The sequence below is a fragment of the Phacochoerus africanus genome, chromosome 9 (assembly GCF_016906955.1).
Source record: "Phacochoerus africanus isolate WHEZ1 chromosome 9, ROS_Pafr_v1, whole genome shotgun sequence".
In the NCBI taxonomy this organism is placed as follows: Eukaryota; Metazoa; Chordata; class Mammalia; order Artiodactyla; family Suidae; genus Phacochoerus; species Phacochoerus africanus.
The window spans coordinates 42,573,096-42,596,919 of NC_062552.1; the positions used below are offsets into that span (position 1 = coordinate 42,573,096).

Genomic DNA, 23,824 nt, shown 5'->3' on the forward strand with positions numbered 1-23,824 from the left:
AGAAATTGGTGGAGGAAATGTAGCCTCCCGGGAAATCTCTCATGGGCCAGATGCCATACAGGCAAGTTTCATCCTGGTCCTAGTGCCTGGATGAGTGGATTGGAAAGTAACAAGTTGTGAGTTCCAAAATGACACCATCTTTGTCTTTAAGGTCAAGGGGAGAAAAGAAAAGAAAATTATGGAGTTCCCATTGTAGCTCAGAGGTTAACGAATCCAACTAGGAAGGGTGAGGTTGAGGGTTCGATCCCTGGCCTTGCTCAGTGGGTTGGGGATCCAGTGTGAGCTGTGGCATAGGCTGGCGACTACAGCTCTGATTAGACTCCTAGCCTGGGAACCTCTATATGCTATGGGTGTGGCCCTAGAAAAGACAAAAAAAGAAAAGAAAATTATATATTTGGAGCAGGCTTCTGATGAACATGGCAGCATTTACAGAAAATTCTTAGGTAATCTTCATATGTTCTCCCAGGTTGATGAATGACATAGTTTGTGGAAAGCTCTGGCATAATTTAATGTTTTCTGGGTTTATTGGGGGATTTTTAAAGGTTGGGCTAGCAAAGGAAAATCAGGCTATGGAAGAAATTTTCTCTATGACATGCTAGAACCTCCAAAATCTCCATATTGTCTGGCTAGCAGTGGTAGTGGAGAGAATTTTTTAATTTTTTTTGCCTGCTGGTGGCATGAAGAAGTTCCCAGGCCAGATACTGAACCCATACCTCAGCAGTGACCTGAGCCAAAGCAATGACAATGCCAGGCCCTTTAACTGCTAAGCCACCAGGGAACTCCTGGGAATTTTTTTCAAAAAATAACTTTTCTTCATTCATAACTCCATTGGAGTGGCCTTGGCTCTGCTACTTGATCTCTCTTTTCAGTATCTTGGTCAACGTGCAGCATAAAGTGCCAAGACTCTATCACAGAACAACTTTGGCTATCAGCCCCTGAGCCCTGGCAGGCTGCAGAGGGGTGAGGAGAGTGAGCCTCAGTTACCTGAGGGGACCCAGGTCTTTGATATGCCAGGATGGAGTCCTCCAAGAAGGCTGTTACAGGTTAGCAAGACAATACGAGAGCACATCCAAGCATATAAAAGCTGAATACATGTTATAATATGGGGAAGAGGTGACCAGAGAGAAGATTTCAAGAATAAGTGAAAATGCTTACAGGGAAATTTGAACACAGAAAAAAAAAAGAAAGAAAGAAAGAAAGAAAATGTTTAGATGCAATGAAGTCAAACTTTGGAACTAATTAAAATAATGTCAACAACATGGAATTTGCCTAGAACATCACTATAGGAGCACAGCCTCCTCTACCACTCTGCTAGTTTTTAAGCCTTGTTTATAATTCTGAGCAGAGACAAAATCCTTTCTCACCAGTCCCTGGTGAGTGTAGCCATTGAGTCAGTGTCACTGGGTAATAAATAGCATCTGGTCACCCGACAGGGCTGGTCTGTCCCCTGGCGGGACTGCTGCTAAATCAGAACACACTGATATCAAGAACAGGTATTGGTGGAATCTGAGTCAACTCTCTCTTTTATCCAAAGTCACACAATTCGTGACAGGACTGAAAGTCATGAATCGAATCTGACTCTTATCCAAGGAAAATTTTGTAATGTGCCTTTTATGGTCTTCAAATCATGATTTTTTTTTTCTTTTGGTCTTTTTAGAGCCATACCCACAGCATATGGAGGTTCCCAGGCTAGGGGTCGAATCAGAGCTACAGCTGCCGGCCAACACCACAGCCACACCACACCAGATCCACACCAGATCCTTAACCCACTAAGCGAGGCCAGGGATCGAACCTGCATCCTCATGCATACTAATCAGATATGTTTCCACTGAGCCACAATGGTAACTCCCTAAAATCATGATTTTATATAAGACAGGAATCATTTCTATGCAGGTGTGTTTCTGTTAGCTAACATGATTCCTTGTAAATTAACAGAAAAAAATTACTAATTTTCCCCTTGAATAAATGAACGTGTGGTAAAAGTGAATGGCCACCAAAATACAACAAAAAACAACCACCCCCCCAACCAAAAAAACAAACAAGTTTGTGGTGGATTCTACTCTAAATTAAAATGAGTAGGTGGAAAGGGCCAAATGCAACCAGTTATAAAATTCAAATGCATTTTTATTTGTGTTTAAGACAGGATGACCTTTGGCTGGTGGGCAGATACTCACAGTGTGAGTCCTGAATCAGAAAAGAAAATTATTTGAAGACAGGGTCTAAATAAGATCCAAATGTTAATAATGCCTGGGAGAATTCTGTGATAATAACGGAGGCCCCTAACTTGGAATAGCTGTCCTGTAACACCAGCTTCTAACTCCAAACTATCTTCAGGTCCTTGCTCAAATCTCACCTTACCAGGAAGTCCAACTCTGATCCAATGTTTTTTCTTTTTTTCTTTTTTGTCTTGTCTTTTTCTAGGACTGCACCCTCGGCATATGCAGGTTCCCAAGCTAGGGATCCAATTGGAGCTGCCAGCCTATGCCACAGCCACAGCAATGCCAGATCCAAGCCACATCTGCGACCTACACCACAGCTTACGGCAATGCCAAATCCCTAATCCACTGAACGAGGACAGGGATCGAACCCACAACCTCATGGTTCAGAATCGTATTTGTTAACCCCTGAGCCACGACGTGAACTCCTGATCCAACTTTTTTTTTTTTTTTGTCTTTTTGCCTTTTCTAGGGCTGCTCCCGCAGCATATGGAAGTTCCCAGGCTAGGGGTCGAATTGGAGCTGTAGCCACCGGCCTACACCACAGCCACAGCAACTCGGGATCCGAGCCACGGTCTGCAACCTACACCACAGCTCACGGCAACGCCGGATCGTTAACCCACTGAGCAAGGCCAGGGATTGAACCTGCAACCTCATGGTTCCTGGTCGGATTCGTTAACCACTGTGCCACGATAGGAACTCCCTGATCCAGCTATTTAATGCTACCACCTGCCCCCACTCCTGGTCCTCCACACTCTGCTCCACTTTCTTTTTCACACAGCATCTATCACCACCAAATATTTTTGGAGTTTACTTATGTAAAGAAACAAACAAGAACAACAAGCAGCAATAATAACAAACCCTGAGGAGAGAGGAGAATCTGCTTTCCAAAATCACATTATATCATTTAAAATGTCCAATTTTTAACAAAAAATGTGAGACATGCAACAAACAATATGAAATAAGACATGCAACAAGAATATACAGACCACACAAGGGAAAAGCAATCAGTAGAAACTATCCGTGAAGAAACTCTGATATTGGATTAACTAATAAAAGACTTTAAATATTTTAAATATTCCAAGAATTAAAGAAATCATGTCTAAAGAACTAAAAAGAAAATATCAGTAAGGACATAGACATGATAAATAATAAGGATTCAAACAGAAATAAATGATTGAGAATGGAAAATGAAACATAAAAATAAAAACAAAACAACACCACCAACAGTTAGCTGTTTGAAAACAAAACTGACAATCTTTAGCTACACTGACCAATAAAAAAAGAAAGAGGGTATAAATTACTAAAATCAAGAATGAGGGAGGAGTTCTCTTTGTGGCTCAGTGGTAACAAACCCATCTAGTATCCATGAGGATGCGGGTTCGATCCCTGGCCTCACTCAGTGGGTTAAGGATCTGGCATTGCCATGAGCTGTGGTGTAGGTCACAGACATGCCTCAGATCTGGTGTTGCTGTGGCTGTGGCATAGGCTGGCAGCTGTAGCTTTGATTCAACCCCTAGCCTGGGAATTTCCATGTGCTGCAGGTGTGACTCTAAAAAGACAAAAAAGAAGAAAGAAAAAGAATAAGGGAGATGTTTTCCTAGTGAGATGACAGAAATAAAGGTTATGGGGAAACTTGAACAATTGTATGCCAACAAGTTAAATAACCTACATGAAATGGATGAACACTTAAAAAGATACAAACCACAAAACTGACTCAAGAAGAAATAATATGTGCTTCAGCAGCACATACACTAAAACCGCAAAGATACAGAGAAGATTAGCATGGCCCCTGCACAAGGATGACACTAAAATTTGTGAAGCATTCCTTAGCTTCCTGGTGATGTAATATATAGTATGGTGACTATAGTTTACAATACCATATTAATAAACATTTGAAAATTGGTAAGGTAGTAGATTTTAAAAGTTCTCATCACAAGAAAAAAATTGTAATTGTATGTGGCTATGGATGTTAACTAAATATGTCGAAGCAACCATTTCATAACATATAAATATATCAAATCATTATGTTTCACACCCCAAACTAATACATTGCTATATGTCAATTACATCTCAATTTTAAAAATAAAGAAGTAGATAATCTGGACAGACCTATAACAAGTGGAGAGATTGAATTAATCAAAAACTTCTCCAAAAGAAAACTTCTGGACCAGATCACTTCACTGGTGAATTCTACCATATAGCTGCAGAAGAATTAACATCAATCCTTCAGTAACTCTTCCAAAAAATAAAAGAGGAGGGACTACTTCTGAAGTCATTCTATAAAGCCAAAATTATTCTGATAGCAAAACCAAAGATATCATAAGAAAGAAAACTATAGATCAATATGTCTTATCGATATAGATGCAAAATTTCTCAAGAAAGTACTAAACAGAATCCACCAACATATATAAAAATCATGTTCTTTAAGAGAGTAATTACAATCTAAAATCCACAGCACAAATTTTGTGTGTTAAATAAATTTATTCATTATCAAAATATAGTTGATTTACCATGTTTCATCAAGTTCTGTTGTACAATAAAGTGACCCAATCACACACATTTCCTTGTGCTGTACAGTAGGATCCCTTTGTCCATACACTCCAGATGTAACAGTTTGCATCCCCGAAACCCCCAAAATGCCTACCCTCCCCACCCTAGGAACCCCAAGTCTGCTCTTCTTGGCCATGCTCTGTTTCTGTTTTCTGTTTGTTTGTTCTTTTTAGATAGGATCATCTGTTCCATATTTTAGATTCCACAAGTAAGTGACATCATATGGTATATGTCTTTTCCTTTCTGGCTTATTTCACTTAGTATGAGAGTCTCTAAGCTCCATTCATGTTGCTGCAAATGGCATTAGTTTGTCTTTTTTTAAAAAAAAAATCATGTTTTATACAGATTATACACCATGACAAAAGACTTAGCTCAGGAATGCAAGGGTGGTTCAACATCTGAAAATCAATTAAGGTAAAATATCATGATATAAAACATAGCATTATGCTAAGGGAAAGAAACCAGATACAAAGGACCAAATATTCAATAGCAGCTTTTACCCTAATACTTATTTTATTTCGTTTTATTTTTCTGCTTTTTAGGGCCACACCTGTGGCATGTGGAACTTCCCAGGCTAGGGGTCAAATTGGAGCTGCAGCTGCTGGCCTATACCACAGCTACAGAAATGCAGGATCCAAGCTGTGTCTTCCACCTATACCACAGGCTGTGGCAATGCCAGATCCTTAACTCACTGAGTGGGGCCAGGGATAGAACCTGTGTCCTCATGGATACTAGTCAGTTTCATAACCCACTGAGCCACAATGGAAACTCTTATACTTATTTTATAAGAAAGTTGGGCAAGGTGTCTGGGATGGGCTCTAGTGATGAGTGTTGAGGCTGGAGAGATGCAGAGTTGGAAATTCCCTAAAGACATCTCCAAAGAAGGAAAAGGTAATTTTGTAATAGAAAAGAGCATAAGGATGGGAGAACTGCCATACTGAGTCAGAGTCTTACTTCCTGCACTTCAATGTTCCTTCTCTTACAGGATCCTTTGTATGAGCACAGGAAATCTTCCATGATATCAACCTCCAAATATCTGTGGCATCCTCTCACAATATTTAAATTCTTGAGCTGCTACATCGTATGCATGAATTGATCTGAACTGCTTCTGAATGAGCGTGGCAAACACATCTGATATATTATAGACTGATTTCAATGCTACAAGAGTCTTATAAACTGAAAGCATTGAGGTAGTACTGCTAGTACACCGGTACTCCTATTCAAAGGAGAATTTTTCCATCAGAGAACAATAGATTCTAAAAATGAATGATACAGAAGAAGAGAAAAGGTTTTGTCTTTCTCCATTAGGACTTTGTTCAAGAGTTCAAGATTCAAGCACAGCAGAAACTCTGATGAATGTAACACTTCTGTTGTGGCCTTTGGGTCAGATAGACCCCCCCACATTACCCCAACCATCCCCATCACTGCCTTTTTATTTCCTGAAGGCCAGGAATTTGGAGACGCATATGTCAGGAGGCAGATGATGAGAAGATACAGGAGAGTATGTGATGATCAAGGACACCTTTCTTCTGTCACTTGTACACATGCAGGTGTGCACGCTTCTGTTAGCATTGCAGACGTAAACTCCATAAAGGCAGGTCGTCTTCTCTTACATCCATTAGTGTAGCTCCAGAATCTAACTTGTTAGCATGGTTGGTACTCAGTGATTCTAACGCTCACCATTTCTATGAAGTATGACCTAGCATCTGCTGATTCACACACAAGGCTCAGAGACAATATGGCTTCAGTATTCACATTGGCCAAGCCCCCTTACTCTTTGGTTCAATAAGAAGCAGTCACAATAAAATTTAAAATCCAAATAAAGTATTTTCAGTCATCATGAAGGGGAGGAAGGATAACCTAACTGGCATCGCACCTTTTGTCCTACTATTATATTTTGTTCTTCCAAGAAAACCAAGTCATTTATTATTTCTATATAAGAATACGTAATGACATATTGAAGCGACATACTGAAGTTTTTAAAAAAATCTACTCCCAAACAGGTCGAATGATGCTGAATAAACAAATAGTGGAACCTTATCCATTCAAGCTTATTTTTGCCTTTTAAAACAGATGACAAGTGATGAGCCCACAACTGAACCAGAAAGGGTAAGGTCGCAATCGCTACCTAGTGTTCTAAACCACAAAACCTCTAACAATAACTTTTAAAATAATTCCTTTGGTGTATAGCCTTACCCAACATCTGTACCCCACTAGGACTGTTAAGTAATACATGGAATATGTACCATATTACTTTTACAAAATCTAGAAAATCCTGAATTCCAAAACTATGGACTTGTAGTTGATTGTGGTAAGGGGCAAAAAGACTAGAAGACAAACCTTATGAATTAGATATTTATGTTTAAGCAGGGAAGTTGGGCAAATAAGGGAGATTTCATCACTTGGAAAGTAAGGGAGTTGGTCCAGATGACCTCTAAAATCCTTGACAGTAATTAAATTCTAGGATTCATGCTTCCTCAATTTATATCATGAAGCACATAGAAAATATGTTCAATTTGGACTACTTTGAAATTCTATAAAATTATGAGCATTTAACTTTGCCCATAATGTGTGACAAGAACGCATTATTAGATGTCTCTTCAATCATGCAGTTTAATTCAGTTTTAGTACCTGTTGTGCCAAACACAGATGATATGCCTTCCAAAATGGTCCTGTGGATATTGGGATGAGAGAGGATAAATGCAAGTGTCCAAAATGTAACCTTAAAAAGAAAAGCACATGTCAAAAACATGACCTTCTTCAAACATGAACAAAAGTATACACAGTATTAGCCACAAACACATAAAGGAAACAAGGAAAATACATAAATTAACCTTAAAAGCATGTTAGTAAAGAGTATCTTTGAAAACAACTAGATTTTATGAACAAAATAAATGTTAACATATTTCTAAGAAATCAAATTTATAAATTTATTCAGTCACTATAATTTCACTATATTGTTTACATAGAGTAAGTTATCTTCATTAAAAAATAAGAAAAGCAGGATTTATAAAAAAAATTTTAATGGCTGCACCCTTGGTATATGGAAGCTCCTGGGCCAGGGACTTAAACCGAGCCAGAACTGCAAATTGCCCCACAGCTGTGGCAATGCTGGATTCTTTAACTCACTGTGCCAAGCCAGGGATCAAACCTGCACCTCTGCAGGGACAGGAGGCGCTGCAAGTTGGATTCTTAACCCACCGTGCCACAGAGGAATTCTAGGATATTTTATTTTTACTAATATACAATATAAAATATTATATAGGCACATATTAGAAATTTTAAAACAACAAATTATGACACTTTAGAATGTTAATCCAAAACACAGTCATTTTTCAGGATTTAATTTCTTTGAAGTACAAATAAATTAACAAATCATATATTCTGCATATGAAACAAAGTCATTTGAATAAGCCCCAGAAACTTATACCTAAAGGCTCACAAACTAAATTATGAGAATATTCAATATCAAAAATAGGGTCCTTTCACACCTTATGGAACAAAGGTGCTTACAAGTTCATAGAGTATTATTGAACACAGTATGTTTGTAATTTCTCACTTTAGATGACAAGAGTATTTCACATCTTTCCTCATTGTGGTATTATAAGATAAAATTATACTACTGCATATCAAAGACATACAGATGCCTAACGGGTACATGAAATGATGCTCAGTATCACTAATTATTAGAGAAATGCACATCAAAACCACAATGAAGTATAATCTCACACCTATCAGAATGGCCATCACCAAAGAGTCTAAAAATCACAAGGGCTGGTGAGGATGTGAAGAAAAGGGAACTTTCACACACTGTTGCTGGGAATGTAAACTGGTGCAGGCACTACCGAAAACGGTATGCAGGGTCCTCAAAAAACTCAAAATAGAACTACTATATGATCCAGCAATCCCACACCTGGGCACATATCTGGAAAAAACAAAATACCAATTTGAAAAGATACATGCACCCCAATGTTCGTATCAGCACTATTTACAGCAGCCAAGGCATGGAAGCAACCCACGCACCCACTAACAGGTGCCTGGATTGAGAAGATGTGGTATGTATAATGGAATATTATTCAGCCATAAAAAGAATGAAATACTGCCATTTGCAGCAATGTGGATGGATGGAGAGAATATTATGCTTAATGAAATAAATCAGACAGAGAAAGACAAATACTGTATGATATAATTTATACGTGAAATCTTAAATATAATACAAATTAACCTCCATGCAAAACAAAAGGAGTCTCACAGATATAGAAAATAAACCTGTGGTTACCAAAGGGACCGGGGAGGTACAAATTAGGGGTATGGGATTAACAGATCCAAAAAGCAGATAAGCAGATATACAGATGTCAGATATAAAAAAATAGATAAGCAACAAGGATATACTGTAGAGCACATGGAATTATCTGTTTTGCCATAACCAATAATGGAGTATAATCTTCAAAAATGCTAAATCAGGAGTTCCCGTCGTGGCGCACTGGTTAACGAATCCGACTAGGAACCATGAGGTTGCGGGTTCGGTCCCTGCCCTTGCTCAGTGGGTTAACGATCTGGCGTTGCCATGAGCTGTGGTGTAGGTTGCAGACGCGGCTCGGATCCCGCGTTGCTGTGGCTCTGGCGTAGGCCGGTGGCTACATCTCCGATTAGACCCCTAGCCTGGGAACCTCCATATGCCCTGGGAGCGGCCCAAAGAAATAGCAAAAAGACAAAAAAAAAAAAATGCTAAATCACTAGACTGTATACACAATGGTTGTGAATAAACTAAAGAATATTGTAAATAAACACAATACTGTAAATAAGCTAAAGAATACATACAAATGTATAACCGGGTCACTTTACTGTACAGCAGAAATTGACAGAACATTAGTAAATCAATTATAATACAAAATTAAAAAAAAATAACTTTCCACTAACTCAGGTAGATGCTTTTGCTTCCATTTTTAGATTACACATTAAAGGAAACATATCAAATTATCAAAAGAACGTTACGTTGCCCTTTCATTTTTTTTCCCTGTAAACATGCACTGTGAAAGAAGTTTCATCTAGGAAAACCAACCCTGAAAAAACGCAGACAACACCATGTAACTTAAGCCGTTGCCTCTTTTGTGGGGACCATTAAGCACCTTTAAATAATCCCAATACTCCCCTCTGTGGTTAAAAGAGGAAAAGCAACCATCTAAAAGGAAGTGCTTGGACACAGCCCAGTTCAACACTGCTCCTTGTTTTCCCCTTGGTGACACTAAATTGATACTGCAGGGACATATACGGCGCTGTTCACATAAGCAAAGTGAACAGAGGGCCCAGCCCTCTACACTCCGGAGACCCGCTTTCGGTGGCATGTTCCAGATTCTAAGAGATTTATCCTAGAGATCAGATAGTTCATGTTTACAGAGGAAATATGCTCAGAGAGCTCTCTTAGCCTGTCTTGACGCTGGGGCTCTTTCTATAATTTCTATAGATGGAAGTGCTGAATTATTGGATTTAATGAATAAGCCACTCCATACTCAATCCATCTTATTTAAAGAGTCAGAGTTAATGTTGGGGAAAAATACACCTTTTTTTTGTTTGTTTGTTTGTTTGGTCTTTTTAGGGCCGCACTCTTGGCATATGTTAATTCCCAGACTAGGGGTCCAATGGGAGCTACAGCTGCCAGCCTACACCACAGCCACAGCAACGCAGGATCCTTAACCCACTGATCGAGGCCGGGGATTGAACACAAGTCCTCGTGGCTACTAGTCGGATTTGTTACCACTGAGCCACGATGGGAATGCCAGAAAATACATCTTGATCACAGTGCAGAGGTTCTCAGTTACACAAAGAGGGGTTCAGGGTTTTATGTGCTTAATTAGAGCTTTAGAGAGTCACTAAAACTGAATAATACTTTTAAGGCAAACTCAAGGAATTCAGCTAAACCATAAATGCCTGTACAATGGTGTTAATTACTAATTTTGACGTCTCTTTTCTTGATAGAGTTTTCTTTTAAAAATCTATACTATTTCCTACTTTAAAAATCATTTTAGGAGTTCCCTTGTGGCACAGTAGGTTAAAGATACAGCATCATCTCTGCTGTGGCTCGGGTTGCTGCTGTGGCGTGGGTTTAATCCCTGGCTCAGGAAATTTTGAATACTGCAGGTGCAGCAAAAAAAAAAAAAAAGGTTTAATTTGTATAGCACTGGGAACTATATCTAGTCACTTATGACGGAGCATGATAATGTGAGAAAAAAGAATGTATGTGTATGTGAAACTGGGTCACCATGCTGTATAATAAAAAATTGACAGAACACTGTAAACCACCTATAATGGAAAAAATTAAAATCATTAAGTACAAAAAATAAAATAAAAAAATGAAAAAATAAAAATAAAATTTTCTCTGAGCACCACATTTGGGAAAAGAATGAAAAACTGCCCCCCAAAGTAGCAATTGGCAAGGGGTCAGGTCCATGGTGAGAGCTGGGAAAAAAGGAGAAGGACCACCTGGCTCCTTGACCTTCAGAGGCAGCCGCCACAGTGTCTCTCCACTGTGTCCTGGAGAGGTGAGAACAGAGGAGAGACGGGCGGACAGCTCTGCCTGCTGTGTCGGAAAAGAGGACCTGAGTGTGTGCTTCGGTTTCCTTTATTCCTCTGTTCAGAACAAGATTTCACAGAGACAGATGTGGTCTCTCTAACAGGCCAGCCACGGGAAACACAAACTTGTGTAGGACATACCTTCTGTCCAAAGAACAGTCAGATCTGCTGGGGATGTGAGATACACACAGGAGGAAAAGGAGCTACATGTATAGGCAACAGATGGTACAGACAATAAATGCTGTGGGAATAGAGGGTGGGATGGTCATTAGGGAAAGTGCTTAGTAAGAGCATCAGAGAAACAGATTAAAAAGGTAAAGTGTTGGAGTTCCCGTCGTGGCTCAGGGGTTAACGAATCCGACTAGGAACCATGAGGTTGTGGGTTCAATCCCTGGCCTTGCTCAGTGGGTTAACGATCCGGCGTTGCTGTGAGCTGTGGTGTGAACTGTGGTGTAGGCTGCAGACGCGGCTTGGGTCCTGCCTTGCTGTGGCTCTGGTATAGGCTGGCGGCTACAGCTCTGATTCGACCCCTAGCCTGGGAACCTCCATAAGCCGCGGGAGCGGCCCAAGAAAATGGCAAAAAGACAAAAAAAAAAAAGTGTTTTGTAGATGGGCTCATTTGTGCCATATTTTAGATTCCATGTTTAAGTGATATCACATGGTATTTGTCTTTCTCTTTCTGACTGACTTCCCTTAATAAGAGAACAGACTTGTGGTGGCTAAGGGGAAGGGGGTAAGAAGTGGGATAGACGGGGAGTTTGGGGTTAGTAGATACAAACTGTTACATTTAGAATGAATAAGCAGTGGGTTCCTACTGTACAGCACAGGGAACTATATCCAGTCTCTTGGGATAGAACATGATGGAAGACACTATGAGAAAAGAATGTATATATACATATATATGGCTGGGTCACTTTGCTGTATAGTAGAAACTGGCACAACACCATAAATCGACTATACTTTAATTAAAAATTAATTTTAAAAGGTAAAGCATCAGCTTGGAGATCCATTTTGGAAAAAATCTTCTTAAAGAGCTCATTTGGCAGTCAGGAATTTCTTGGAACTTGGAGATGATTTTCTCATAGCAATAATTTCATAAATTGTGGTTGATATCTTGGGCCAGTCCACCAAAGTTCACCTAGATTTTGGTCACATAATAGAGCCTCCTGGCGCCCTGTGTCAAGCCCATCTGAAGCCTGACCTGTGAGTCCCCTGGGCCCTGAGTCAGCACAGAGTGAAAAAGAAGATGATTTGGGTACCAGGAAAGGACAGGCCCCCACCTACATCTCTGGCAGGGCTTTTGATGGCCTTCCTGCCCTTGATGGGAAATCACAAAAGCCAGGACAGCAGGGGCCACTCCTACCCTTGGGCATTGGAGAGGTCAAGTTTTGGAAGCCAAGGTGGTTCATTATGAGTGGACCATTGAAGTAATGACTGATTGAAGCCTTGGTGTTACTTTGCATAAGGAAAGAAAGCTAACATTTATTGAGCACCTATGTTGTGTCACGGACTGTTAGCCACTTTCCACTTCTTCAAAATACAATGCTCACAACATCCTATGAGGTAAGTAGCATTAATCCTGTTCTATTGATAAGGACACTGAGGCTCACAGTTAAACAATCAGCCCATTGTCACCCAGTGCCGCGATCTGGCTTTGGACCTGACTCTAAAGCCATTCCGGGGTCTCTGCCCAAACACCAGCTGCCTCTTGGAAGGGAAAACAAGAGCCTGCAGGATGGAACTTCTGCTCATCATCAGACAACTCCTTTCTGAAATTAATGACTGAAATTCTTTCAGACCAGAGCCAGGAACAAATTCCAGAGACCTGACTTCCTCTGGGCCAGATCAATGGGGCTTTGTGTCCCTTTCTTCCAGGGGATCTTTCTAAAGATATCTTGAAAATTAATCCTGTGACAGAAGTGGCTTTTCTGTTGTTGCTTTGGGAGGGTTTTTGTCTGTTTGTTTGTCTGATATTTGTTTTTTTAAATTTTTCTAAAGCTTAATCAGTTTCCAAGAAAAGTATATAAGGAAAAATCAGAGAATAATATTAGAGGTACATAAAGAAGGGGAAAATATTAGACTATGTTTACTTCCCCAGGCCAAAGGAAATACGTATTTTAGTGGCTGACATAATATTTGAGCAGAGAGGCCAGAATTTCTATTTCTGCTCTACTCAATTAGTTTATAATGGGGTAAAGGAAACTGGAACATAATACTTAGAAAGTCTTCCACAACATTCATAAAGAAGAAGGAAAAATAAAACATATTTTACTTCGATTTTTTTAGGAGAAAAAAGAAAAATGAGCACATTTATCATTAGAGACGGGTTGAATGTTCTTGTGTAATAGAAAACAAATACATAAAAAGGTTACCCTTTGATTTCTCAAATAATCTAAGTACAGCTTAAACTAATATGAAATCCCTCTGACACAGAAACTGGTGTGCACTGAACATAAAGTGCCAAACAGATTGCAGGACTTTAGTTAATAATAGCTATGAAAAGAAACAATTCAAAAAACTCTGCTTCCCTTAGCAGTATTTTGGGTTCTAGCCTCACCACCTCTATTCATAGGGCAGTTTATAGAACCACGACACCAAATAATGCAAACAGGAATGATGCCCAGAAGGAGAGAAGGTACAGGGGAAAACAAGAACTCATGGTCACTGGGTAGCAGTTGGGTTTATCTTGTTGAGTCCTCACAACAATCTTAAACTGACAGAACACTATAAATCAACTCTACTTTAATAAACAAATTTTTAAAAATCTTAATAGAGAAATGAAGGTTACTGTGTGTTTGTTTGTTTATCTTTTCAGGGCTGCACCCACAGCATATGGATGTTCCCAGGCTAGGGGGTGAATCAGAGCTATAGCTGCCGGCCTACGCCAGAGCCACAGCAATGTGGGATTCGAGTCGTGCCTGTGGCCTACACCACAGCTCACGGCAACATTGGATCCTTAACCCACTGAGCGAGGCCAGGGATCGAACCGGAGTCCTCATGGATGCTAGTCAGGTTTGTTAACCACTGAGCCACGATGGGAACTCCAAGGTTACCATTCATTAAATACACAAGTTCAGGACCATTCCAGGAGAATAATTACCCCGCCCCCTTTTTTCCCAATAAGGAAATGGAGGCTCAGAGAGTTTAAGTTATCTCCTTGAGACTCAATGGCAATGGCTGGGATATCTGGGTTCAAGCCCAGTTCTGGCTGAAACTGTTTACCTACTCTCTCTCTCTTTATGATAAATGGCAGGGGTCGAGACTTACTCATCCTTGCAGCACCAGTGCTAAGCACACTGCCTGACATGGAAAGTACAGAAAGTGCTCCATACAGAGGTGTTACAACGGACCCCAAGTGCAACATTTTCCCTTCGCCTGTTACACACTGCCTTTCAGATGGCAGAATTCACTTCAGATCCCTGTTTTGCATCCTTTGTGACCTTATCAGATTTCACGCAGCATTCCCTTTTGTTTTTCCATCACACAACCAAATCCATTAGTCTTTTTTTTTCTTACCCATAATAAGGGAAAAGATTGGAAAGAAAGAAAGAGAGAGAGAGGGATGGAGGGAGGGAGGGAAGGAGGGAGGAAGGAAGAGAAAGGAAGAGAGAGAGAGAGAGAGCGAAAGAAAGAAAGAAAGAAAGAAAGAAAGAAAGAAAGAAAGAAAGAAAGAAAGAAAGAAAGAAAGAAAGAAAGAAAGAAAGGGAGAAGGAAGGAAGGAAGAAAGGAAGAGGGGGAGGGAGAGAGAAGGGAGGAAGGAAGGGAAGGGGGGAAGGGAAGAGAAGGAAGGAAGGACAGAAGGAAGGAAGGAAGAGAGACAGACGAAGGGAAAAGCAGAAGTACAGCAGACAGAAATGCTACTGCTTCCTTTACTAACATACTTACAGGGACAGCGTTGGACAGAGAAGCCCAAAGTAGTAAGAGCCCGTAATTGGGGCTCATTTGTTCATTTGTTTCCATCTCTAGGAGATCCAGAATATCCTGCATTATTGTCTGTTTAAAAAATATATATATTAAATAGTTAACCCAGAGCTCTGCGACTGATGTTAATAACCAAAAACCATGTATTCTCTTTAATCTGAAAGCTATTAGTTTTGCCATTCATAGGCTTGTGATCTTGGGTATGCTAAGGGAGTCACATACTTTTTGGTGGTAAAGTAACCAGGAGTAGGGCTTCTGGAGGTCAATGCTCTTACTGCATTGGTTCAAATTCTGCCTTAGGTTTTTTGTTTGTTTGTTTTGTTTTGCTTTGTTTTTGTTTTTTGTCTTTTTACGCTGCACCTGAGGCATATGGAGGTTCCCAGGGTAGGGGTCGAATGAGAGCTGTAGCCACTGACCTTCGCCACAGCCACAGCAACATGGGATCTGAGCCGCATCTGCAACCTACACCACAGCTCACGGCAACACCGGATCCATGACCCACTGAGTGAGGCCAGGGATCGAACCCACATCCTCATAGATACTAGATAGGTTCGTTAACCACTGAGCTGTGACGGGAACTCTAAGACTTATTTTTTTTTTTTTGAGAGCAATTTTAGATTCATAAGATTGAGAGGAAAGTACAGAGAGTTCCCATATAACTCTTATCCCCACATATGCACAGCCTTCCTCATCGTCAACATCACTCACTAGAATGGTACATTTTTTACTGAGGATGAAACTCCATTGATACATCGTAGGCAACTAAAGGTCATAGTTTGCCTTAGGGATCGCTCTTGGTGATGTAAACTCTATGGGTTTATAATGATGCCTATTATCATTACAGTATCATACAGAGTATTTTAACTGCCTTAAAAAGTCCTTTATTCACTGCCTCTTCATCTCTCCCTCTTCCCTAACGACCACTGATTTTTGTCACTGTCTCCATGGCTTTTGCCTTCCCCAAAATGTCAACATCAGATTCTTAACCCATTGAGTGAGGCCAGGGATTGAACCCACATCCTCATGGATACTAGCTGGGTTCATTACCACTGAGCCACAACGGGAGCTCTTCTTTGTATATTTTGGGCAACTGTCTTTTATTTTGCAAATAATTTCTCTCAGTCTGGACTTGTCTTCTAAATCTCTTGACATTATCTTTCACAAAGCAGTTTTCAATGAACTCCAGCTTAACCATTTATTTTACTAATTGTGTCTTTCGGTGTTATATCTAAAAAGACATCATTATACCCAAGGTCAACTATGGTTTCTCCTATGTTATCTTCCAGTAGTTTCATATTCTTGCATCCTTCCCTTAGGTCTATGATCCTCTATCAGTGAATATTTGTAAAGAATGTAAGGTTTGTGTGTCTAGATCCTTTTTTTTTTTGCATGTGAATGTCCAGTTGTTTCAGCATTATTTGTTGAAGTAAAATTTTGTTTTACTATATTGCCTTTACTCCTTCAAAAGATGAGCTGATTAAATTTAATGCTGTCTGTTTCTAGCCACTCTACTCTATTTCGTTCATCTCTTTGCTTTTTCTGTGCCAGTACCTCACTATCTTGGTTACTGAAGCTTTACAGTAAGCCTTGAAGATGGATAGTATCACTTTTTGAAGAACTATACTCCTTTCAATAATGTGTTGGTGATTCTGGGTGTTTTGCTTCTCTGTATAAACGTCAGGGTCAGTGTGTCGATATCCATACTTTCTGCGATTTTTGTTGGGATTGCATTCAATCTATAGATCAATTATTGAGTCCTCTTATCCATGGACACGGAGTATCTCTCCATTTATTTCATTCTTTCATTTTGTTTATCAAGAGTGTTGTATTTTTCTTCATGTAGTTCTTATTCGTTATATCTATATCTAGATCTATATGTATCTGTATATATACCTAGATATTTCTTTGGGGAATGCTATATACCCATATATTTCTTCGTGAAATGTTAAAGAGTATTGTGTTTTTAATTTCACATTCCACTTGTTCATTATTGGCATGTAGGAAAGCAATCATCTTTTGTATATTAACTTGGTATTCTGCAACCTTGCTATAATCACTTTTTAGTTCTAGTAGTTTTTGGTTGATTCTTTTGGATTTTCTACACATATGTTCATGTTATCTGGGAACAAAGACAGTTTTATGATGTATCCTTCTCAATCTGTGTAGCTTCTATTTCCTTTTCTTGCCTTACAGCATTAGCATGAACTTCCAGTATTATGTTGAAAAAGAGTGCTGAAATGGAAGATCTTTAGTAAGGGGTTCTGGTACCAATTTCCAATGTGTGTGAGCAGAGGTCCACACGTCACAAACAATGCTTGGTTCATCAGCTGGATGTCTTATAATGCAACTCAATTCTGATGCTATTAACCTGGAGATAGCATCTGGTTCCACAAGTTAAGGGTTTAATCCCACAAGACTGTGCCCTGCTCTTCAGATGCCAGTTGCAAGCCCAGGTTGTTACCTGTGCTTGACTGACTGGCTACATAAATCAGAGGTAGGTTCCCATCAACCCCCTCCTTAGATTTGATTAATTTGCTAGAACTGCTCACAGAACTGAGGGAAGCATTTGCTTATTACACTAATGTTTTATTTATTTATTTTTTAGGGCCGCACCCATGGCACATGGAAGTTCCCAGGCCAGTGGTCAAATTGGAGCTGCAGCTGCTGGCCTACACCACTGCAGCTCTGAGCCACGTCTGCAACCTACACCACAACTCATGGCAACACTGGATCCTTAACCCACTGAGTGGAGCCAGTGATCAAACCCATATCTTCATGGTTACTAGTCAGGTTCGTTAGCACTGAGCCACAGTGCAAACTCCAGATTAATAGTTTATTATAAAAGGATATGATAACACCTACAGATGAACATCCATGTGGAAGAAATGTGTAGGACAAGGTATGGGGAAAGACCATGGAATTTTTATGCTTTTTTCTTTCTTTTTTTTGCACTTGTGGCATATATAAATTCCCAGGCTAGGGGTTGAATCAGAGCTGCAGCTGCTGGCCACAGCCACAGCAACACCAGGCCAGCTGAGCCAGGTCTTTGACTTACACCACAGCTCACAGCAACGCCAGGTCCTTAACCCACTGAGTGAGGCCAGGGATCGAACCTGCAACCTCATGGTTCCTAGTCGGATTAGTTTCCACTGCACCACGAAGGGAACTCCCGAACTCCCCTTTTATGCTTTCTTTTTTCGTTGTTGTTGTTTCTTTTTGTTTTGTTTTTTTTAGGGCCACACCTGCGGCATAAGGAAATTCTGAGACTAGGGGTCAAATTGGAGCTGAAGCCTCTGGCCTATGCCACAGCTACAGCAACAGCAATGTCAGATCCAAGCAGCCTCTGAGACCTACACCATGGCTCACAGCAATGCCATATCCTCAACCTACTGAGCAAGGCCAGAGATTGAACCTGCATCCTCATGGATGCCAGTCAGATTCATTTCTGCTGAGTCATGATGGGAACTCTGCCTTTTATGCTTTCTGGAAGCACACCACTCTCCCCAAATCTCCAAGTGTTCACTGACTCAGACACTTTCTAAACCCTGTCCTTTTGGGTTTTATCAAAGCTTCATTACATAAGCATGGTTGATTAAGTCATTGGCCATTGGTGACTGACTCAACTCCAGCTATAAATTTCTTACAACTAAGGTAGCTACAAAGCACTGCTTTCACTACCTCCCACAAATTTTGATAAGTTGTGTTTTCAGTTTCATTTTTAAATATTTCAAAATATTTTAATTTCTCTTGAGAGTTCTTTGACCCACGTGTTATTTAGAAACGTGTTGTTTAAATCCTGTGTATTTTGGGATTTTTCAATTATCTTCTATTATCACTGTGGTCTAAGAAAAGACATTATATGATTTGTGTTCTTTTAAATTTGTTAAGGTGTATTTCATGGCCCAGAATGTGGTCTATTTTGGTAAATCTTTCATATAAGCTTGAGAAAACATGTATATTCTGCTGTTGTTGGAATAAGTACTCTATAGATGTCAATTATCTCCAGTTGTTTGAGGGTGGTATTGAGTTCAATTATGTCCTTATTGACTTCTGTCTGCTGGAACTGTCCATTTCTGAGAGAGGTGTTGAAGTCTCCAACTGTGACAGTAGGCTCATCCATTTCTCTTTGAAGTTCCAACAGTTTTTGTCTCATGTAGTTTGACAATGCTGGTAGGCACATACACATTAAGAACTGTTATGTCTTCTCTTTGTCAATATGTAATGCCCTTCTTTATCCTTGATAACTTTCCTTCCTTTGACGTCTGCTCTGTCTCAAAGTAATATACCTACTTCTGCTTTCTTTTTATTGGTGTTAGCATGGCATGTTTTTCTACATCTATTTACTTTTAATCTATATTATATTGTCTTTTTTTTTTTGTCTTTTTGCCATTTCTTGGGCCACTCCCAGGGCATATGGAGGTTCCCAGGCTAGGGATCGAATCGGCACTGTAGCTGCCGGCCTATGCCAGAACCACAGCAACTCAGGATCCGAGCCGCGTCTGCAACCTACACCACAACTTACAGCAACGCCGGATCCTCAACCCACTGAGCAAGTCCAGGGATCGAACTCGAAACCTCATGGTTCCTAGTCGGATTCCATAACCACTGAGCCATGACGGGAACTCCATTGTCTTCATATGTAAAGTGGGTTTCTTGTAGGCAACATATAGTTGGGTCATGCTTTTTGATCCACTTTGACAATCTCTGTCTTTTGATTGGTACATTTAGACCACTGATGATTCAAAATGGTTACTGACATAGCTGGAATTACTATCTATCATATGTGTTACTGTTTTCTATTTGGTGCCCTTATTATTTTTTTTTATTTTTGTATTCCATTTTTTTCCTGCCTTTTGTGATTTTAATTGAGCATTTTATATGATTGCATTTTCTCTGATTTCTTAGCATACAGTTATATTTCATTTTTTCATTTTCAGTAAAAGGTATTAGTTGCTGCCCTAGAGTTTGCAATATACATTGACAAGTAATCCAAGTAAATTTTTACATAATACTATACCACGTCACAGGAAATGTGAATACTTGATAATAACAAAATAATCCTAATTCCTCCCTCCTGTTCCTGTTATCATTTCTGTTGTTCATTTCACTTACATATAAGAACACATATGGGATTTTTGCACTTATACTTACTCATAAGCATAGATAATTGAATATACTGTTGCTATTATTATCTGAAAAAAAAACTGTTATCTGTTAGATAAATTAAGAATACAAAAAATAAGTTTATTTTTTCTTTTTTTCATGTCCACATCCACAACATATGGAGTCCTGGGCTAGGGATAGAATCCAAGCCACAGCTACAGCAATGCCAGATCCTTTAACCCATTTCACAGGCTAGGGATTGAACCTGCACTTCTGCAGTGACCTGACATGCTGCAGTCAGATTCTTAACCACTGCACCGCAGAGGGAACTCTGACAAAAAATAACTTTCTGTTTCACCTTTACTTATTCTTTCTTTGATGCTCTTCCTTTATGTAGATCCGAGTTTCTGACCTATATTATTTTCTTTCTTGCTGCAGAATTTCTTTTAACACTTCTTGCAAGTCAGGTCTGCTGGCAACAAATTTCCCTCAATTTTTTTTTGCCTGAGTAAGACTATTTCTCCTTCACTTTTGAAGAATAATCTCACAGGGTATAGTGTCCTAGGTTGATGTTTTTTTTTCCCCCTCAGCACTAAATATTTCACTCCACTCTTCTCACTTGCATGGTTTCTAAGGAGAAATCAGATGGAATTCTTATTTTTGTTCTTCTATCAGTATGGCAGTTTTTGTTTTTTTTTTTTAATTATTATTCCCTTTGGCTTCTTTCAGGATTTTTTCAATCTTCGCTTTTCTGTAATTTTAAAAATGATATTCTAAGATGTAGTTTTTTGGTGTTTACTTGATTGGGTTCTCTGAGCTTCCTGGATCTGTGGTTTGGTGTCTGTCTGACAATAATTTGGGAGAAATTCTCAGTCATTCTTGTGTTATGTTCTGCTCTCATCTCTCTTACTTCTCCTTCTGGTGTCCCCAACTCATGAATGTTACACCTTTTGTAGTTTCGCCACAGTCCTTTGAACATTCTGTTCTATTTTTTAATCAGTCTTTGTTCTCTTTGCTTTTTGGGTTTCCAAGATCGAATTGACAGATCCTCTAGCTCAGAGATTCTTTCCTTAGCTGTGTCCACTCTCTTAATAAGCCCATGAAAGGCATTCTTCATTTTTGCCACGTGTCTTTTTAATCTCTATCTAGCATTTCATTTGGGTTCTTTCCTAGGATTTCCATCTCCCTGTTTACATTGTCCATCTGTTCTCGCATGCTGTCTACTTCATCCATTAGCGTCATGAGCATATTAGTCATAATTGTATTAAAGTCCCAGTCTGCTAATTCTCACAACCCTGCCACATATGATTCTGATGCTTGCTTTCTCTTTTCAAGTTTTGGGGGTTTTGCCTTATAGTATGCCTTGTAATTTTTCCTGATAGCTAGACATGCTGTGCCTGGTAAAAAGAATGGCCATAAATAGGTCTTAGTAACAGGGTGATGAGACGTGAGCAGAGGGGAAGCATTTAACAGTCCTATGCGTAGGTCTGTCTTTTCATAAACCTGTGCCTCTGGACTGTGAACTTCACAAGTGTTTCTCAGTTTTTTTCTCTCCACTTAGGTGGGAGAGAATGTTGAGAGATGGCTGCAGTTGGACACTCCTCTTATCCAGGTCAGTTAGGCTCTGATAATCTCCCAGCAGGTTAAGTTCTGTTTAATTAGTTTCCCCTGAAGGCAGGCCTGGTTAAGGAGAATGGGGTGCTCTGGTGCATTTCAAACTTGCTCCTTTTCCCCTCCTCACTATCAGAAGCCCGGGGGAGGATTTTTCTCTGGTTCGGCTTTTGTGGGTAATTTTCACAGAACTGTGGAGGCTCCTCCCCATGACTGAGTCTCACGGAGTTTTTAACACTGAGAATTGTCTGCATGGAGCCTCCAGAAGTCTGTTCACTACAGCCAGGTGTTCCCACCCTGGCACAGGCTCCCAAGTAGTCTCCAAGCTCACGGATCTGCTCTGGGAAGGGTCAACTCCCTGCATCTGCCTGCTGGTCTCTCCAGTGTTGGGGGTAGCAGGTTGCCCTGGGTCCTCTCTCTCTATAGATCCAGGAGGAGTTGTTGATTTTTTGGTCTGTTCAGTGTTTTACTAGGTGGGAGGATGAAATGGCCACTCCTAAGATCTTTACATGCAGAATTGGAGCCTGGCTTAGTTATTCAATGGCTGGGTAACTTTGGGCAAGTTACTTTCAGCAAGTTACTTTCAGCTGTGTCTCAATTTCCTCATCTATGAAGTGGTCATGATGTATACCTACCTCACAGGACTGTTGTGAGAATCAAATGAGTTACTGCCTATAAAGTGCATAAAACAAAACCTACTACATATTACCATTTTGACAAATGTTATGTTTAATTTTCTAAAATAAATCTCTGCTCTTGGGAAAATGTAAGCAACACAGAAACATGTTTGGAAGAAAACCCTACCCCTACCTGCCATGCAAATTCTTAGCCTACACATCACAGGTAAGGGAGTCGCCAGACCAGTAAATTATAAATACTGCAATACTCTAAAACCATGCAGAGAACTGACATTTGACGTGGACGGTGCCAGGTCAGATCAGGGCACCATCCAAGGCTACCGACTATGGCTGTTCTCAAGTTATTACACAAATTCCATGAAAGCATTTGCTTCATTGGAAGGTTTCCCAGATTTGCCTTCATCATGAGGAAGAAATTCAGACACTACAACATTTTCATGAAGTTACCTGTGCAGTTTGAATCTTACATAACTCAAGCAACAGAGATAATGGTAGCTAATGCCTAGTCTCTGCTTTCTAAGCCAAGTACTGTTTTTTGTTATTATTATTAAAGTATAGTTTATCTATAACATTTCATCAAGTTCTGTTGTACAACAAAGTGACCCAATCACACTCATTTCCCTGTGCTGTACAGAAGGATCCCATTGCCCATCCATTTCAAATATAAGAGTTTGCATCTAAAAAAACCCCCAAATGCCCATCCATCCCACTCCCTCCCCTTTCCCCGACTTGGGAACCCCAAGTCTGCTCTTCTTGGCCATGATCTGTTTCTTTTGTTTGTTTGTTTGTTCTTTTTAGATAGGATCATCTGTTCCATATTTTAGATTCCACAAATAAGTGTTATCATATGGTATTTGTCTTTTTCTTTCTGGCTTACTTCACTTAGTATGAGAGTCTCTAGTTCCACCCCCGTTGCTGCAAATGGCATTAGTGTGTCTTTTTTAATGACTGAGTAATATTCTATTGTATATATACCACATCTTCTTAATCCATCCATCTGACGATGGACAATTAGGTTGTTTCCATGTCTTGGCTATCGTGAATAGTGCTGCAATGCCAAGTACTGTTTTAAGAGCTTCACAAGGATTTAAGCATTGGCTCCTCACCACAACTCCAAGGAGTAGATCTCTTATTGTCACCATTTCACGATTAAGTCAGGGAACTCTGCCAGGGACATATAGCTTGTGGGTGGCTGAGCTGGGATTTCCTGTA

The 23,824-nt window shown here is 39.9% G+C and overlaps 1 protein-coding gene and 1 non-coding gene across 5 annotated transcripts in view; one reads left to right on the forward strand and one right to left on the reverse strand.

Moving 5' to 3' along the window:
* Window positions 1-23,824, reverse strand: part of LOC125135574 (24-hydroxycholesterol 7-alpha-hydroxylase) — an 81,000-nt gene that overhangs the window by 38,373 nt on the left and 18,803 nt on the right. For 3 of the 4 annotated variants that reach the window (XM_047795841.1, XM_047795836.1, XM_047795840.1), the window contains exons 6-7: window positions 15,225-15,332; window positions 7,401-7,491 (exon numbers count right to left, since the gene is read on the reverse strand). In XM_047795841.1, coding sequence (XP_047651797.1) covers window positions 7,401-7,491; window positions 15,225-15,332 — 199 coding nt within the window. The remainder of the gene's footprint in view (window positions 1-7,400; window positions 7,492-15,224; window positions 15,333-23,824) is intronic. The other variant, XM_047795837.1, reaches the window with a different exon arrangement.
* LOC125137082 (U6 spliceosomal RNA) lies at window positions 3,951-4,053 on the forward strand. Its single transcript, XR_007137387.1, has one exon. It is a non-coding gene; the product is annotated as a U6 spliceosomal RNA (small nuclear RNA).